The sequence below is a fragment of the Vipera berus genome (genome assembly GCF_964194415.1).
Source record: "Vipera berus genome assembly, chromosome: Z".
In the NCBI taxonomy this organism is placed as follows: domain Eukaryota; kingdom Metazoa; phylum Chordata; class Lepidosauria; order Squamata; family Viperidae; genus Vipera; species Vipera berus.
In genome coordinates this window covers 24,189,104-24,209,280 of record NC_138205.1, presented here as the reverse complement: position 1 = coordinate 24,209,280, position 20,177 = coordinate 24,189,104, and the positions used below count along the sequence as shown (strand labels likewise).

At 38.6% G+C, this 20,177-nt stretch overlaps 1 protein-coding gene across 10 annotated transcripts in view; it reads right to left on the bottom strand.

The window, feature by feature from the left end:
- Positions 1-1,246: 1,246 nt before the first annotated feature.
- Positions 1,247-20,177, bottom strand: part of LOC308677195 (uncharacterized protein) — a 33,477-nt gene continuing 14,546 nt past the window's right edge. For 4 of the 10 annotated variants that reach the window (XM_081343382.1, XM_081343384.1, XM_081343386.1 and 1 more), the window contains 5 exons: positions 14,940-15,176; positions 12,982-13,041; positions 9,125-9,235; positions 7,857-8,417; positions 1,247-4,671 (listed from right to left, as the gene is read on the bottom strand). In XM_081343382.1, the coding sequence (XP_081199508.1) occupies positions 2,921-4,671; positions 7,857-8,417; positions 9,125-9,235; positions 12,982-13,041; positions 14,940-15,176 (2,720 nt within the window). In that variant the 3' untranslated portion in view covers positions 1,247-2,920. Of the gene's footprint in view, positions 4,672-7,856; positions 8,418-9,124; positions 9,236-12,981; positions 13,042-14,939; positions 15,177-16,816; positions 17,051-19,172; positions 19,284-20,177 lie in introns of all 10 variants that reach the window. The other 6 variants (XM_081343377.1, XM_081343381.1, XM_081343379.1 and 3 more) reach the window with 3 other exon arrangements.

Here is a 20,177-nt window from a genome sequence, read left to right as displayed (position 1 = left end):
AGCTCCCACAGAGAGGGCCTCCTCAGGGTACCACCGGTCAGAGAATGTCGGCTGGTGACCCCCAGGGGGAGAGCATTCTCGGTGGGCGCACCAATTCTTTGGAACCGCTTACCGGCTGAACTACGGATGGCCCCCGACCTTCGCTCCTTCCGGCGTGATCTAAAAACTTATCTATTCGAACAAGCCAACCTGGTCTGATGGGTTTGGGGTTTTAACATTATTTTAACTAACTTACTACATTGGGCACAATCATTTAACTTTAAATCTTGTATCCTGTATTCTTATTTTTATTGCCCTGTACACCGCCTTGAGTCCTTCGGGAGAAGGGCGGTATATAAATCAAATAAATAAATAAATAAATGGATCAACCTCAGTAACTTTCTGGATACACGGAATAGGTTTTTACATGTGCTTAATGTTTGATAATAAAACATAATAAAAAATAATCAATTACAGGGGGGTGGAAAGAGAAGTTATTTTATTTTTTTATTTTTACTTTTTTAGTTAATGTCGACTCCTGGTGACTACTCAGACTAGTTGTCACATTTTTCTTGGGAAGATTGCCTGCCATTCTGTACTTACTAGGGTTGAAAATTAATGACTGGCTCAAAGTTACCAAGCTGGTTTTGTGTCTAGGGCAGAACAAAAATTTGGTCTTCCGATTTCTGGTGTGGTGCCTTTAACCATTAAACTAAGCTGCCTCCCAGAGCAACTTTTCATTCTAGAAATCAAGATGATCCGCCAGGCTTCTTAAAAGTCAGCAATAAATCACCTATTTGCATCACTCTGAAAGGCATGTCAACCAAATTAGTTCCCAATCCTTCTAGGGTTCAGATGTATAATCCAGTCTTAAATGCTCTCATTTTTCTACAACAAATACTATACAGTATTTATTATTACACTTATAAATAGCATGTTATTTATTCCATAATTCAAGACAGTAAACATACTGAATACTCCAGTCTTCTATTTTGCCCACACAGCTTTGTGAGGCAAGTTGGACTGAAAAAGTGATTGGCTCAAAGTTATCCAGCTTTCATGCCTAAGGGAGGCCTAAAGGTCTCTTAGTTTCTAGGCCAGTACCTCAACCGCTACACTAAACTGGCTCTCTCTATAATTTAGATGATATACACATATTTTTGGGAGGGGGAGACAATACTAATAAAAATCTTAACTCTAAGCAATTCCTATAGATTTTTGCCCACACCCATTTACATAAAACAAATTAAAACATATCAAACATAACTTATTCTCTGCTAAACATTTTATTTCATTTGACACAAAAATATAAGTCAAAAGATCCACACACAACGAACAAAAGTATTACATAAAGTATTTATTTCCTAAAAGCAATTAAATTGGAGATGGAATATTTGGCTGCAAAAAAATTTACATGTTCCTTATTGTTGCTTGAATATGTTCTCCTAAATTCTTATCCTTCAACATAACTACCCTTAGGAGGTTAACTTCTTTCTCTGTAGACATGGGGGGGGGGTTGAGTTGCAAAATAGAGATGGTTGGTAATAAGCCAGAAGCAGGTTTAGAGAAAGGATTTAAAGTAAATCTGCTCTCATTGAGAGAAGGAGAGAAAGAGAAGACTATGAGAAAAAGGGTAGGAGGTAGCTAAGGGGAAGGTGTTGGGAAGACTGAAGGACAGGTCAGCCGGTGGCATATGCAGCATTGGGTCATTAGTCTCAACTGAAGGGGTAAAAGGGAAGAATGCTGGGAAAACAGGAAGTGAGCAGGCAAACACCCAGCCTGTGTAGAGAAACAGGAGGGCAAAAAGCAACACATTCCAACCTAGCTGCATTCATTCTTAAAAAAAATCACTCCAGCATGTCTTCAGATTTTGTTTTGGCCATAACTCAGGATCAGAACAATCCAGGTTTCTATTTCTGCCAAATCACAACCCATGTGAAGATGATTCAGCAGAATTTCCAGAGGAAAATACAGAAAGAACCATCTTCAACCATTCTGCTCCCAGATATTACAAGATTCAGAGGGCAACACATTCAACATCCTGCAAATTATTGAAACAAATTGTTTCAGAATTGTTTCAAATGTGTTGCATACAAACATTTCATCAGACTGAGAGAGAAGGCTGAAGGTTCAGGAATCAATTTGTGCCTGTGATTTCAGAACAGAACAGTATAAAGTAATTATACACAATTACAAGCTTGTACAACAGCAAACCAAGCTGCTTCCAGCATAGAATCTGACCACCTAGACAAATACAATTCTACCCTGCCTTCCCGCCTCCCTCTCCCACCCCCCAAAAAGCTCTAGTTAGTAGAATTAAAAGGAAAATCTCACAGTGATATTTCTGAGCCAGACAACGCAAGGCATACACCTGGGTCTTCAAACATGGCCCTTTTATGACTTGTGGACTTCAACTCTCAGAATTCCTCAACCAGGCACGCTGGCTGAGAAATTCTGGGAGTTGAAGTCCACAAGTCATAAAAGGGCCAAGTTTGAAGACCCCCGACGTACACCCACCTGAAAGGGGGGGGGAACACCACAGCTTCTGCTCATTCAGAAAATGAGTTAATCAGCTGACATTGGCTCAATGCTGTTGATGGAGTTTTCCATCACATAAAAAGCCAGAAAATCAGATAGAGGGCACTGGAATGGCTATAAAAGCATCACTTTCCTCTCCTGTACTGTAGCTCCATGTTATGTGCCATTTGAGGTAGCTATCTCACTATGTGCAATCTTAATGACAGTTCTTTTTATGGCTGAATCAATTCGATTTCAATATTCTTAACAGAGAATTATCTGAATTTGAGTTAAATGGTCACTGGTTGGCTTAGACAAGGATGGTCTCCAAATGCACTTAGGCAGCACATTCAAGAGGCATCTCTCCCTGAAAAAAAAGTGTCCATAGGCAAATGTCTTCATATGGACCATTTTAAGGCTAACTTTATAGGATGAGACATCCATCGTAGATTCGGGAGACAGCAGAAGTAACAGTGGGCTCAGGCATCTGCTTTTCTTGCAAAGAGACATAAGGATACCCCTGTTTAGAAAATGAGGATGTGAAATTATCCTGACTAGGAGGAGCATGATTTAAACTAGTTCTTGAAGCAGCATCTGAAGTACGAAAGACGGTGGACTTTGAAGTGGAAGGTGTTTTGCTTCTTGATCTTGTCCCTGAAGAGTCTGCAGCTGCAGTTGCACTTTGTTGTTTCCGATACGAAAAAGCACAAGCCTCAGGTGACAACACACTAGTACTGGAGGCCTTGGCAGAAGCATAGACATGCTGGCAAGATAAGCTGGTGGCAGAATCTAGAGGAGAAATGGAGCTCACTGTTTTTGTACTTGAGGCAATTATAGTCCCATCTGCCTGTGCATTCTGTCTCTGATGTGTGAAAGCATAAGTCTCAGAAGATAGAGCACTGGAACTAGTGGTCATCCTGCTGGAAGCATATGCAAACTGGTAGTGTGAACTGGTGGTGGATTCTGATGACAAGGAAGTAGGGCTTGTTGTTTTTGTGTTTGAGATTACAGTAGCAGCTGCGCTGGCATACTGTCTCTGCTGAGTGGAAGCAGGAGTCTCAGGAAACAAAGGAGTGGAATCACTGGTGATCTTAGCAGAAGCACTGGCAATAGAGTCTATCAGAGAAGAAGCTGGACTAACTGCTCTTGTCCCTGAGGAGGACGTAGATGACAAAGCCATGGAATTATTGGCAATCCCAGATGAAGTGTGCAAAGGCTGAACAGGTCCACTGACTGAACAGGTACTGAATGATTCTGTGGTTGAGCTGGTTTCAAGAGGATTCACATTAGTGGTTTTTGTCTGATACATGGCTACAGGAGACACTCTGTCCAAAGAGGTTTTTATGAGGCTCTTATCTGCTAAAGAAACAGAACTGGGCTGCAGACCATCTAGTCTCGCATGGATAGGCTGTTGTAATTGGTGCTCTGGTTGGGATCTGGGTGGAAAGAAGCTTGCAGAATTTCTAAACAATGGAGAATCAGAATTTCTCTTTGCAGAGGAGTCAGGACTTGAGAAGTGCTGCAAAGTTCTGGATTGTTCCTGCACTTCAGAAGCGGAATCAGATTCTGAAATAGCATTACTATTCCTTTGTTCGGTACTCAGGATGGGAGATGGTGGTTGCACCGGAAGTGTATGCCGAATACCAACAGTGCTCTGTGATGTACTCCTTGCAGAGTAAATTTCAGGTTTTACAGAAACTGGAGGAACTGGTGTCAAGTCAACTGATGGAAGAGTGCCAGAAATCTTTGAGTTAGTGGGAGATGCAAATCTGGATTTAAGAATATCTGGCTGCAAATTATCACCACATACTGTGTCTTGAGAACATGTAGGTAAAGCTGCAGAGAAATGTGGGATGAAGGAGACGTCTCTTAGGTTGGGACTGGGACCATTCAAATGGGATGTATTCGTTTGCACAATTTTAATAAAACCTGGGACACTCTGGGGGTGATGTTCAGTGAGTGGCTTATTCCCTTTATCTTCTGGTGCTCTTATGGATTGATAATATTGCAAGGAATGATAGGGCTTAGGTACAGGCATTATGGCAACCTTGGGAACAGCAGGCTCCAGGCAAGATTCAAAGTTTTTTGCAGCAGGTTTAGTCAGAGTTACAGGATGGACCAAGGCATGGCTAGGGACCACTGTAACATTCTCCACTTTGGAAGAGGCAGGCTGACCTGGGGAGAAACAAAACATAAATTTATCTGAAAGGTGTGTAGATAAAAGTAGTGGGTACCATTGAAGGCCAGAGAGCAGAGCACCTTACAGGATCTTGGCCAATAATTTCAGGGCTCATAATCACCTGGGAAAGGGGCTACAAAAGAAAGTTTAACTTGTGATAAAACTGTTCCAAGGGAATTCTGCCAGATCTCTGAGCATTTAATAATTATGCTCACATATCAACTTTGCATTTCTTTTGTTGGCTTTTTATTGGCCTTCATCTTATCTATAACAAAACCCAACATATTAAGATAGGATAGATTGCATCACTTGTATAGATGTGCGGGCTGGGTAGAGAAACCTTTAGGGTTGTTTTTTTAAGTCATATGCCTATTTTAGGATTTGAAAAATAGTTTTACATGTTTCCATGCACAATGTCAGGAAACTACTAGTTCATAGGAGTTCTGAGGGCTCGAGGACTTCCGGTTGGTCATGCAGTCGCTGTGGATGGCTGGGAGACTTGCTCTCTCTCTCTCTCTCCCCCAGTCCAGTTTTGCATCACTGGGGGGCCCTGAAAGGGGCTGAAAGTTGCCCCGAAGAGGAGACCAGCAAGGAGGGGCCCTTGCTGGATTGCGGGAGAGCCTCAACTCTCCTGTTAGACCTGGTGATCCCTCCAAACCGGCAGATGAAAGGACCTGCCATTATGGCTCATCCCTAGGCTGTGAACAGCGGAAGTCACATTTTCTACCAGGCAACTCTTAAAGCAGTGTGGAAGAGTCTGGGTGAGATCTACCTCTTTTACACACTAATTACTTTCTGTACTCCTTAAGCTGCTAAGCATTTCCCCCCCTGCGGTGAGGGAAGGGGGACCTTTGCAGTCCCTCCAGAAAAAGTGGTGACTAAATACCCAGGGGCATTTTAAATGTTGAAAAAATAACTGAATCCCAATTGGAACTTTATTTCTCAAAGCATGTGGATTGAAAGATTTTTTATTTCCTATTTTTCATTGTCTATTTCTGTTGGAAATCTGGATTCTTTCTTATGAAAAAAAAAAGAAAAACTGAAAAGATTAAGACAACTTTGGGACTCGAAAGGGAAACTTTAAAAAGGGTCTGGCTGACTGCCCAGGGAAATAGATAAGATACATAACCTTGAGAACTTTGAAACAACAGCTGTGAAAGGCTTTGTGTTCCCTACTTAGAAAAAAAAATCCTTTACCTTAAAATACCAATATGGAAGAAGACCAGGAACAAAATTTATTTATTGAGGAAGATCAACAAACTCTCGCTATGTTGAAAACACTAATCCAAATTCTTACCACAACCAATGAAATACTAAGAGGGTATGTAAAGGAACAAGAAGACAGCCCAGATATGAAAGCCCAAACTTTAACCAAAACTAAAGAATCATCTATACAAAATACAATAGAAAAAATGAAACGTTCAAGTACAATGACAGAAGAATCTACTATTAAACAAATATTGATATTTGAAAATCCAGAAGACATTGACAACTTGGAAAAAGGAAAAGATTTCTTATACAACTCAGAAGGAACTAGAGGATCTAGAAAAAGAACAGTTGGATGAGAAGACAAACAATTCAGAACAACTACGTCGATATGGAACAATAAAGAGACGACCCACTAAACCTACAAGTCCTCTCAAAATAATGGCAATCGGATGGTTGTGCCAATATCAATTAATATATATTACATTACAAGGAGATTGGTTCAATGACCCAAAAACAAGGACATGGAAGAAGATTTGGCAAAGGAAAAAAGCCAGAATAAGATTCAAGAAGAATGGAGTTTTGACCATCTTATTGAAATCTGAAACAGAATGTACTTAAATAGATAAGATGTGTATGTTGAACACAAGACATTGTTATGAACTGAGATAATGAAAAGATTTTGATTATTAAAATTTAGCAGTATAAATATTAATAGCTAAGTTGAATATTGATTTGTGCATAAAGGTCATGTAAAGGTGAATAATGTAGACAAGCTAAAAACCTATTGTTGAAAGTAATAAATAGGTCTATATGGAATGTTAAAAACAAAAATTATCAGTTTAAGCAAGAGATAGCAGATACAAAGAGGAAGAGAGGAAGTATTAAATATTGAAATAAAAAGAAATTTTGATTACTACTTAAAAAAACAACTGAAAATTAGCAAAAAGGAAGGATATCATATTGTATCCTTAATTTGTTTACATAGAGGGTGAGAAGTTAAGTAAACGGGATGTGTATTTTGAATATTAGATTTTGTGAGGAATGGTGAGATGAATTGGGAGTATACTAAAAATCTTGGGAATGATAAATATCATACATTAAATCTAAATGTTAGTGGAAATTAAAATTGAAAAAACTATTAGGTCTTTGATTGTCTAAAAGATTGTATGTTAAAACAATTAGAATATGTGTAAACTAAAAACTATGGATATATGTAAGAAAGTTATTTTCTATGGGATTGATAGGCTAAAACTTCATCTTTAAATCTATAAATAGACAGTATATATGATGGGGGAAAGAGAGGAAATGTTTATGGTAGCAATTTGAAATCTGTACTGATATCTGTATGTAATTGAATTACTACTACCCAGCCACCACGTTGTTTTTCAAATATGTGAATGTAATATTAGAAAATCAATAAAATTTGTATTAAAAAAAGGAGTTCTGAGGGCTCAATTACCATATTCTGAATTTGGCTTTAAAACAGTTAAATAACCATTTGAATGAGAGGGGAAATGTTCTATACAATCTTACATTTTCCATAAATCCAAGCATCAAAATGTAGAACATGTCTGTGTTCTTGTATTCCACCCCTGAACCCACCAATCTCTATTCTCCCAAATTTTTCTCCCTAGCTCTGTCTTTTTTTTACACAAGAGTAGGGATACTTCTTTCCCTGAAAAGACGGTGGTACCAGTTTCGGTCTAAAAATACCCCACACAATAACCTTATTTAATTCTTCTTCATCCTACATGCTTAAGATCCTTGTGCCTGATGAACATGAAGTGTTCTTGCTTGTAAAGCATTTTCGTATGTCTGCAGTTGGAATAAAAGCTCTATTTTTGTTTTAATTTGATCATTTGGTTTGTGGAAAGTGTGGAAGGAGAATCTGGGGCAGTCAAGTTATTTTTCTGTTTCAAAAACACAATGCAGTCACATTAGGAAATCAAGGAAATTCCACAATAGCACATACCTGGCTTTGCAGGTGATACATCAGAGGACACAGGAAATAACAAAGCCTGAACTCCATGACCCTTCAGATAAACAGTGTCCGGCATGTCGAGAAGACGTTGCTTGGTAGAAGCAGCAGTGCCCACTGGGAAATGTTGTTTAAAAGTAGCACTATAGGCAATACGGAACTGGAACAGAGACATGCCCTCTGGATACATGGCCAGAAGTTGGGCCACTTGTTGCTTCAATTTATCCTGAACAGTTGAGGTTTGGAATGTGGTCACATTTGAATTGCTGGGAAGGTCTTCAGTGTGTGAGTTTGCACTGAGCTGGCATGGCTGCTGTGACAGAACAATAGAAGGAAAATGAGAGGAACTCTTGACTTTGACTGAGGAAGCATTGTGGGGCTCTTGGAATGAAGGGAAGTTTGATGTCATGGTAGCTGGGCTTGGCGGCTTTGTGCGAAACAAGTTATTTACTTCAGGAGGAACTAGAGCAATTGCAGCAGGTACATTTTGACGCTGAGAGTCACTTGCAGAGAGATCACTGATGGTGAAAGCAGGTTTAAAGATGTCTTTTAAGTCTAGGAAAGAAGTAGTGTACCATTATTGCAGAGACAACCAAAAGAGGACATGTAACATGTTAGTACTTCATCTGTTATTTTAAGTCTTTAAGAGGGAGAACAAGAGACAAAGAGCTACTCTTCCAAAATGTTTATAGCAAGATACAATAGTTAACAGCAAATTGAAATCAAAACAACCCAAACAAGTTCTACAGAATCATTGTGTATCTCCTTCTTAAGGAGTGCTACAGTACAGGTGGTCCTCGAGTTATGACAATAATGGAGTCATTACCATGGTTGTTAAGCTGCAGACCTTGTGCTTGTTTTCCCCACACACTAGGTTCCCAGAGACCTTGGGCCTGCTTCCCACCCAGCCAGAGGGGAGAGTCAGATGGCTGCAGAAGCTACTGGTGCATGCAAACCTGTTGCAGCTTGTAGGCCTTGGGCCTGCTTCCCATCTAGCCAATAGCCACATGAGCCTATTTTGCCGTATAGACTTGGAATTCTACACAAATTTTCTTTTAAATAAATCACACTCATTATAAGAAGGAATATGCACACGAATGAATTGAGAGTAACCATATGCAGTGACAATTACAGAAGAGGGCTTCTCATAATGATATTAAGGACCCATTTTCACAGAAATGTATCACTTCGTCTAACATTTCCTGACCTTGTAAGCCTGGTTCCCATTGTTCCCAAAATTTCAGAATCAAATACAAACTTACCAGGTTTCTTTTCAGATTTGAATTGGTTTGAATTTTTTGATGTGCAGGTAGACTGATCTGAGGAAGAAGAGGAAGAAGAGCTGGACTGGGATGAAGAGCATCTGAAGGAAGCTAGAATAGTAAAAACGTAGGGGAGGAAAGGTGACAACATTCAGAAGTCAGAGTAACAAATGTGACAAAAAAATCCTCCATCTGCAGGTTCTCAACTATACTGGAAAAGCTATCAATTATGCATCATAATAGGAACATTGTCACTGAATGTGGATTTTCAGGGTTCTTTTCAGCGAGATTGAGCTAGACCTCACGCTCACCATGATATGAAGGAACATTTCTGAAGTGGTTTGCCTTTGCCTTCACCCTAGGGCTGAGAGTGAATGACTGACCAAAGTCATCCAGCTGGTTTTCTACATGAGGACCAGGAACTTGGGTTTACCCATTCCCAGCCTGGCACCTTTACCCACCACACTGAATGAGTACATACTCCTCCACACATCATTCTAATATTATATTCCTTATAATAAATTACAAGATTTCAAGTAGATTTCATTTTGTCTTGATTATCTGAATGTTATGCCTCACAAATATTATTAGTTTAGTTAGTTTAGTTTATTAGACTTATATACCGCCATTCTCCCGTAGGACTCAGGGTGGTTCACAAGGTTTTTAAAAGGTCAAGAGCTTCTTCAGTAAAGGTACCGTATCTTCAAAACATCTTGGCTCCCTTGCTTCCATATTTCAGAAACCGATAGTAATGATGTTATATGCTTTACTTATGCCTCCTCTTCTAACATTGGCTGGATTTGCTTAATATATCTCTTGACACTACTGTCTTTTCTATTCTGACTTCATACTGAGTCCAGGTGAACTTAAAGTGCTTAGATTAGCTCTCTGAAGTTGTACTTCCCAGATGAGCTCAATAAAGACTTTAGGTGTAAAATTATGATTTTTATTGTTTCTAATTTGTTGACTTTACTCAAAACACAAAAAAGGTGAAAAAAATCTTCAATATGCTCAAGACACCCAACTATATATCTCAGCCCATGGCGAGTTAAGTCAATCTCCGTTTTGCAGTACCTGGATAATGTTAACGGCTGGATAGGGAGCAATGAGGGTGAAACTGAATTTGGCAAGACAGAATAGCTTCAGGTTTGGGAAGCTTTCTTCCAAGGAGAATTGCCATCTCTGATCTTGGATGGGGTTCCACTGCCACAGACAGACCTGGTGAGTAATCTGGAAGTTCTCCTGGACTCCTACTGCTTAAGGACTAGTAGCAGTCATGGCCAGGACCACCTTTATGCAACTGAAGGCCTTTCCTAGACTAACAATCCCTGCTCAGTTACCCATGCTTAACCCACCTCTCATCTTGACTATTGCAATGAGCTCTAGATGGGGCTGCCCTTGAAAAGTGTCCAGGATCAGCTTTAATTGGTTCAAAATGTGGTGGCCTAGATGGTTTTATGCATGCTTATATTTGCACATGTGTCCTGCAGAAGCTGCATTAGCTGTTGATTTGCTTCTGGGTCCAATTCAAGGTGCTGATTGTCACTTTCAAGATCCTAGATGGCTTGGGACCAGGTTATCTGAAGGACTATCTTTTCCCAGTCATATCTACCTGACCCACCATAGCAGGGAAGTAGGAAATGTTGTGGGTCCCTATCTTCAATATAATGGGACCAAGAACGGCCTTCTCTGTAGCAGCTCCCTCCCTATAAAGCATCATCCCTGCAGAAATAAGATTGGCCCCACCTCAACAGTCTTTTGCAAGGACCTGAAGAAATGGTTCTGTCAACAGATCAGGGGACCTCCGAGTGATACAGAGCTTATCAAGTGATTAGTCTGAATGTTGTTGCAAGGGTGATATGGCTTAGTGGTTAGTGTCTGTGTGTCTGTGTGTGCGCACGCACGCACGCGCACACACACACACACACACACACGTATTCTGAATAAATAATTACCTACTAAGATATTGCACTTGGCACCTCATGAAATATATATATATATATATATATATATATATATATATATATATATATATATATATATATATATATATATATATATATATATATATATATATATATATATATATATATATATATATATATATATATATATATATATATATATATATATATATATATATATTCTATTTCTTCATTGTTTGCTCTATTTTTTGCCCTATAAAAGTAAGCTAAAACTGCAAAAAGTCAGACTGATCTCTCACCAGCCCAATGTAGATAAGGAAAAGCTATTTTTCTTGCTGAACAAATACAAAGATTACATAATGACAGTATACACTCTTATTGTTAATGAGTAAAAAACCACTGCTGCACTTTGACCAGAGACCTTATTAACAGTTAGGTCAAAAACGTTCCTGTTACAAACCTAAAGGTTATAAATAGTGTATCTCCACTCAAAATATCAAACTATTAAACTTTATAATTGATATAACATAAACCAATGAGTTATGCAGTAAATACATTATTGAATTTAAAGTCCTAGCAAGTGATAACGGAGACTATACTCCAATAATATCTTTTAAAAATGCAAGTGTTTTATTACTGAAACCATCTACAGTGCTGAGAATAACTCATAGGTGGTCAAGGAAAGATAGTCAAAAATTAAAATACTGTATTATAAAAGATGCTATACAGTTGCAGATACCAATTGGCCTGTGGTTATGGTTCTTTAGGGGACGCGGTGGCTCAGTGCGTTAGGACGATGAGCTTGTCGATCAGAAGGTCGGCAGTTTGGCGGGTCGAATCCTGAGTGCTGCGTAGCAGAGTGAGCGCCTGTTACTCGTCCCAGCTTCTGCCAACCTACCAGTTCGAAAGCACGTAAAATGCAAGTAGAAAAATAGGGACCACTACGGTGGGAAGGTAACAGCGTTCCATGCGCCTTTGGCGTCTAGTCATGCCAGCCACATGACCACGGAGACGTCCTCGGACAAGTACTGGCTCTTCGGCTTTGAAACGGAGATGAGCACCGGCCCCTAGAGTTGGAAACAACTAGCACACATGTGCGAGGGAACCTTTACCTTTACCTATGGTTCTTTGACTATGTGCACAAATCGCTTGGCAACATTTCAAAAGGGGCTTGCCAACACTATGGTTCTAGGATTGAGAGAAACTCCCAATCACCTAAATGCACATAGCTGGCTTTCATGCCTAAGGAAGGTGAAGAACCCCAGTCCTAGTTTGTGCCTTTAACTGCTATACTAAATGGCTTTCTTCTAGTAGAATTAATATTCCACTATGATCTACCTCCCAAAGACTCAGAAAAAGTAACTTTATGCTGCAGCTCCCAGAAAACCCTGCAGACTTCAGGCAGATTCTCAAACTACGGTAATATGATTTTGAAAATGGCCTTGAAAAATTGGCTAGATTTGGCTATCAATACAATTTCCAAAGAGCTTAATTAGGGATAAGTATGCAGAGTACTATCTCTCTTTATTTGGCTGTATTAGGAGGAAAAATACAACCAAAGTTTAATGCAACGCTGTCTTTCTTCATGAAAGTAATTATTTCAAAACATTTCTACCCTTTTTTCATTCATACACACTTAGGAAATAAACAAATGGGCACAGCTGCAGCTCAGTACTTTGTGAGCTGCAGAAGTAACAAAACCAATAAATTAGACTGTGTATAATCAAAACCAGACTAACAGTTTGCCCCTCTTGGTGGATCACCTATGAATGGACATGACTGCTTCGACAGAATTTTGCCATGCTCATGGCATGTTCTCAAAATTCCAAACTGGTTCAAAAAAAAGATACCTTCCGCCTGGCTTAACATAGTTTTTGCTGAAAACCATCTCTACCTTTCTTGTTGTATGGAGGAATCAGATTAAAGGTTTACCTGGTGCAGAGTTTAATGGGTGAGCTGTTCCTGTGGATTTCAGAAGAGGTATTGGCACATCTAACAAAGAAGGGACAAAAATAACATCTTAATATAATGGGAGCGGAGAAAATGAACAAATCAGGTACTGAACTTTATTATTGTATTGATCAAAAAGCTAAAGTTCTTTTTTAAAGAGCAATACGGAAAATAAACCTAACCCTAATTAGCAGAAGAGAATCCCAAGAATGCACTTTCACACAGAAAGGTTGGTAGATAGCTGTCAAAAAAGTACAAGCACATACTAGTAGCAATCTTTTCAAAAACGTATTTATATCCAGTGCCACGATGAAATAAAGGGATGGAAATGCAGGGGAAGATTGGTAGATAGGATGAAATGGTTAAGATGGTGGGCCATTTATTTATTCAGTTCAACAACTGAAACGTCACTCCATCTTCCCAATCAAGGTAAGACGGAAGACCACCTTCTCCATCCTTCTCAGTTATTCTTTCCTCCAGATAAATGGCAGAATTTCCAATCACTAAAGAGGCAAAGGTTTGCCCTGTCCAGTCATATCTGACTCTAGGAGGAAATCTCATCTCGTCTCTTAGTCAGTGGAGTCCGCATTTGTCCGAAAAAATTTCTGTAGTTATGTGGCCAGTATGACAATACACTGAGGCACACAGATCACTGTTACCTTCCCACCTAAGTGGTATCTATTTATACCACTCACATTTGCAGGGGTTCTAACTTCTAGGTTAGCAGGAGCTGGGTCAAATAATGGGAGGTATTCTAGTCATGTGGCACTCAGGTCTCTAACCTGGGCTGTCAGCTTTCCAGTTACAACCTCAGCAACTTTTAACAGCTGAGCCATCGTGCCCCCATTTTCCAATTGTTTATGGGAATTTAATAACACATTCCAACTATTTTTTCAGGGAATCCTAATGCCCAGAAAATCCATGCTCTGGTGTCACATGAATTTTGTATACATTTTCCCCAACAATTTATCTTTCTGTACATGAAAGTCTTCCACTTTCTAAGCAGGTACTATGCCCCACTATGCTACTTTTCCCCTATAAAATTTCCCCTAATAAAAGTTAGCCAAAATCATGGGTCTTTTCCAAATGTGGGCAACTTTCCCCAATGCACACTTGCTAACAAGATTGATAAATGGCAGATAATTCTCTTCAGGGATGCCTTGTGGGTCACTGTAGCTAGATAGCATTTCGATGTAATAGAAAACTGACAGCTTTCTTTCACCATTGGATGGAGAGGAAAGAAAATGGGAAACAAGGAACAGATTATTTATTGGATTTTGCAGATAATCCTCAATTTACAACAACTAGGACCAGAATTCATTAATAAAGCAATGTGCTTATTAAATAAGAGTTTAAGTGGCCAGACCTAATTTTGCAATAATTTTTACCATAATTGTTAAGTGAATCATAGCAGGTGTTAAGCAAATGATGGTAATGCCGAATCCAGCTAACTTCATTGCTTATCAGAAGCCAGCTGGGAAGACTACAAATCCTGATCATGTGACTGCAGGATGATGCAGCCATCACAAATGTGAGACAGTTGACCAGTGCCCAAATTGTGATCACGTACCCAAAGATATGGTATAATAGTTAGATGGGTTGTAGGTCACTTTTTTCACCAAAAGTGTAACTTCAAATTGTGATTAAAAGAATGGCCATAAATTAAGAACTACCTGCAGATTTATACCTGGCTTTTATTTTTAACAACTCAAGCTGACACATATAATGCTTCTTATTTGCTCCCCAACACTTTCCATACTTAAAGGAGGATTACAGTTTAGACTGTAGTCCAGCAGTTTTACTAGACCAAACTTTTTTTTGTATCCAACTCCAAATCCGCTAGATCTATTGTACATGCAAGAATCTCCACCACCACCCCACAGTATGGATGCCTATAGCCATCACCACAAAGTGATGGATCTATCCAGGCCAGACATTACCTGAGTGAGGTTCAGCGACAACAGTATTAAGCCTGTTCATTTTGTAGTTCAAAACCAGTTGAGGCATCTTTTGCTCTAAAAATTCCACTGTGTCTTTGTAGCCCAGGGCAATGCTGATTTTCTCAAGATCAATTCCTTCTTCTGCCAGCAAGAAATCTTGCAATTTCTTAACTCTCAGGCCCGCTGTATACCTGTTTAAGAGGGCATTGAGTGATTCCATGACATTGCTCAGTACTGCTGAAAAGGAGAGAAAATGTATAGACAGACATGAAGCTCAGAAAAACCATGGAGAACAAGCTAATACATTAAACCAATTCAAGAATACCACAATGGCCATATTCACACATCACACTGATGTAGATACAGAAAAAAAAACCTGGGTTGAGAAGAACTTCACAATGTCACTATAAATTATTCTGAATGGAGTAGTGAGGAACAGTTTTAAAATAAGATTATTTTATATTATATTCACGAAGGGTCACCCATCAAGAGCTACACACCAAAATGGCAATATGCAGGCTCTAAAATGAGAAAGAACTGCTGTAGAACATTAGCAAGAGAATAATGTATGGAGTAATCAGATCCATGGATTCTATTGTAATAAAGAAAATGAACTACGGCTGATGGTGGTTAATAGCTGTTGATTTGGCTGAAGATGGTGATATGGCTGAGGATGGTGAGGGCTGTTGATATGATCCAGCAAAATCCAAATTGGTGTCTTCTAGATGTTTTGGGACTACAACTGCAGAAAACTCTCTGAAATATGCTAACAAAGAATTCTGAAATTCTAATTCCGACACAACTGTAGGATACCACAATAGAAAAGGCTGTTTTATTCTACCTGGAGATGTAGGGCTATATGAGCTCATTCTGCCCTGTAAACATGAAGTTCTACACAAAATTTCTTTTAACTAAACCACATTCATTGTAAGAAGGCATATGCACACAACTGAACTGAGAATAACCATAGGCAGTAACAATTATAGCCAAATTCAAAAAAAGATGAAGGGTTGCTAATTTGCTAACAAGACTGATAAATGGCAGGTGATTCCCTCCAGAGATGACTTGTGGGTCATGGTAACTACTGCATTTTGATGTGATAGAAAACCGTGACAGATTTCTTTTATCATCAGATGCAGAAGAAAGAAAGTGGGAAGCAGGGATTATTTATTGGATTTCACAAATAAGCCTTAACTTATGACCACAAAATATAATTCAGTCATTAAGCTATGTGTTTGGTTAAGTGAATCATTATATGACCAGACCCAATTTTTACCATGGTGGTTAAGTAAATGATGGCAGTTGTTAAGTGAATCAGATGGTCATCACGCACATCCAGCTTCCTTCATTGGCTTTGCTTGTGAGAAGCCAATGACGAATGCAAATCATGATCATGATCTGCAACCATCACACATGCAAGTTACAGGTGCCTAAATTGTGATCAAATAACCGAGGGAGTGGTATGACAACTTCGAAGATGGGTTGTAAGCCACCATCTTTTTCACAAACAGTGTAACTTCAAATCATTATTAAAAGTATGGTCATAAATTGGGGACCACCTGCATATTTATACCTGGCTTTTATTTTTTTAAACCTCACATCGGCACACATAATATTACCTATTTGTTCCATAAAAACACTATGAGCTACCTTAGTCTTGGAGAAAGTCCCTGGCCAGTTTCCATACCTGAAGGAGGATTACAGCTTAGACTGTAGCCCAGCACTTTTACTAGACCAAACCTTTTTTCATTTTGTAGCCCAATCCAAATCTAAATCCTCTAGATGTGTTGTATATGCAAGACTCACCCCCCCACACAGACACATTATGGATGCCAATAATCATCAAAAGTGATGGATCTATCCAGGCCAGACATTACCTAAGTGGGGTTCAACAACAACAGTATTAAGCCTATTCACTTTATAGTGCATCAAAAGTTGAGGCATCTTTTGCTCCAAAAATTCCACTGTATCTTTGTGGCCCTGGGCAATGCTGAACTTCTCAAGATCAATTCCTTCTTTTGCCAGAAAGAAGTCTTGCAATTTCTTAACTTTCAGGCCCGCCGTATATTTGCTTAATAGGGCAGTGAGTGATGTCATCACTTCACTCAGTGCTGTTGAAGAGAAAATATATAGACAGACATAGAGGTCAGAAAAGCCATGGAAAACAAACTAATACATTAAACCAATCCAGAAATATCACAATGGCTGTATTTACATATAACAAAAATAGTCAGGGATCCCACCTTAATCAATAATTATACGAATGTGTTTGCTAGTGCTGAATTGAACATTGATTCAACAGGCCATGAAATACTTTTCTGAAAAGTGCAAAACAAGGTATTATGGCCAAGAATAGCAAAGCAAATTAGATTTAAATCAACAACCCTAAGTTAAAGCCTACCTACTAGGCCTGTGATTATATGTATATACTGTATTAAGTCATAGTATGATTTGCTAGATTTTAGCTCAGCATAATAAAGCACAATATGATATGTGAACTAGTTCATCAGGGGTGTTTGAAGACAATGGTTAAAACAGCCTATATAAACACACATAAACCATAATCAATGGCTCACTGCTTGAAAGTGAATGAATCCCATTTTTCTATATCCACCTCTAGAAAGAGAGAACTAAACAAAAACATCATCACTTATTTGTTCAGAAGAGCTTATTTATTCTGTGGTTTATGATACCTTGATCCTTATTTTAGCACTGTTTGTACTTGGACAGAGTGTTCCACATTTGCAGGGAATAAGCAGTAAGGAAAAAGGCAAATTCTTTTACAAAGAAATGATGATGTATAAATTTTCTAATTTGTCTTTTTTCTGAGACATTCAAAAGATATTTTAAATATATATTATTCCTTTAATTTTACAAGTATATCAGCTTTCTGAAAAGGGTACCAAGCAATTATACTAATTTCTAAGCCTTATTTAATCTACTTATTTCCATTCTGGTACTCTCCAATAGGGTTAGATCCCTATCATGGCTCCTATCATACATTAATAGTAAGATTATATTTTTAGATTAATAAACTAATGTATACTAGATGAAGGAGGGCTGTTTAAATCAATGTTGGCCTTCCCATTTTCAAGTAGGGCTGCACAGATATCATACCTTCATGATTTTCTCATAAACTGAATTATCTTGGAATATTTATGTACAAATAACCACATCAAAACTAGTAAAGAAAATTGGTGATCAGCAAAGCTGCATCACACTGATATAGGTACACCAAAAAAAAACAACCTGGGCTGAGCAGGAGGTTCACAATATCATTATAAATTGTTATGAATGAAGTAGGAACATTTTTAAAGATTAGGCATTTTAAAAGATTAAGATTAGAGCTGCACCCAAAATGCCAATATTTAGACTCTAGGATGGGACAGAACTAGTAATTGCTCTAAATAGCAGAAAGAAAAGTCCATTGTATAGAATAATCAGGTCCATTGCATTGTTCTATTTTAGTAAGGAAAATGATGAACTGTGGCTATTGATGGGTACAGCTGTTGATATGGCTGAAGATGCTGATGGCTGCTGATATGATCCAACAAAATTCAAATTGGTGTCTTCTAGATATGTTTTGGAACTACAACTCCAAAAAATTGTCTGAAATATGCCAGCAAAGAATTCTGAAATCCTATTCCAACACACCTTAATTAAGATAGCAGAGTAGAAAAAGTTGTTCTACTCTACCTACAGAAAACAGCTATAGGATTACATGAGCTCATTCTACCCTATAAACATGAAGTTCTACACAAAATTTCTTTTAACTAAACTACATTCATTGTAAGAAGGGATATTCACACGACTGAACTGTGAATAACCATAGGCAGTAACAATTATAGCCAGATTCAGAAAAAGATGAAGGGTTGCTAATTTGCTAACAGGACTGATAAATGGCAGGTTATTCCCTCCAGGGATGACTTGTGGGTCATGGTAACTACTGCATTTTGATGTGATAGAAAACCATGACAGATTTCCTTTATAATCAGATGCAGAAGAAAGAAAGTGAGAAGCAGGGACTATGCACATGACAGACTGAGAGTAACCACTGAAGTATCAATTATAGCTGATGCAGAAAAAGATGAAGGATCTAGTTGATTGTCAAGAGGGCTTCTCATAATGGTATTAAGAACTCATTTTAACAGAAATATACCAGTTGGTCTAACATTTCCCTTTGAGCCTGGTTCCCTATTGTTCCCAAAATTTCAGAATCAAGTAGAAACTTACCAGGTTTCTTTTCAGATTTGAATTGGTTTGAATTTTTTGATGTGCAGGTAGACTGATCTGAGTCAGAAGAGGAAGAAGAGCTGGACTGGGATGAAGAGCATCTGAAGGAATCTAGAATAGTAGAAACGTACAAGGGAAATGTGAGAACATTCAGAATAACAAATCTGGCAAAAAAACCACCAACCTTCCAACTGCAGATTCTCAACTACAATAGTTGGTAGATAAGATGAATAAGATTTACTATTTACTCAGTTCAACAACTGAAACCTCACTCCATCTTCACAATCTGGGTAATATGGAAGACCATGTTCGCCATCCTTCTCACTTATTCTTCCCTCCAGGTAAATATAAGCCACCAGTGACAGAATTTCCAATCATTAAAAAAGATGAAGATTTCACCTCCACTCATGTCTGACTCTAGGGGGCAGTGCTCATTTCTGTTTCTTAGCCTTGTGAGTCAGTATTTGTCCGAAGACACTTTTGTAGTCATGTAGCCAGCATAACTATACACCGAGACGCATGGAACTTCCCACTGAAGTGGTACCTATTTATCCCTTCATATTTGCATGGTTTCGAATTGTTAGTTTGGCAGAAGCTGGGGCAAATAATGGGAGCTTACCCCTCACATGGTGCTCGGGTCTCAAACCCAGGCAGACAAGCTTTCCAGCTGACAAGTTCAACACCATCACACCCCATTTTCCAATCATTATGGGAATTTAATAACAGATTCCAACTAATTTTCCAGTCAATCCAAAGCCCAAAAAATCTACTATGTGGTGTGATATGTCCACATTTTTTTCCACATTTTCCCCAACACTTTATTTTTCTATACTACTCTATACAACAAATAGAAACTCTCATTTTCTAAGATAGTGCCCCACCATACTATTTTTCCTCTATAAAATTCTCCATGGCTTTCTTTTACATCAAAGGGAGAAGAAAGAATATGGGAAAGGAAGAGATTATTCATTGGATTTTATAGATAATCGTTAATTTGGGACAAAT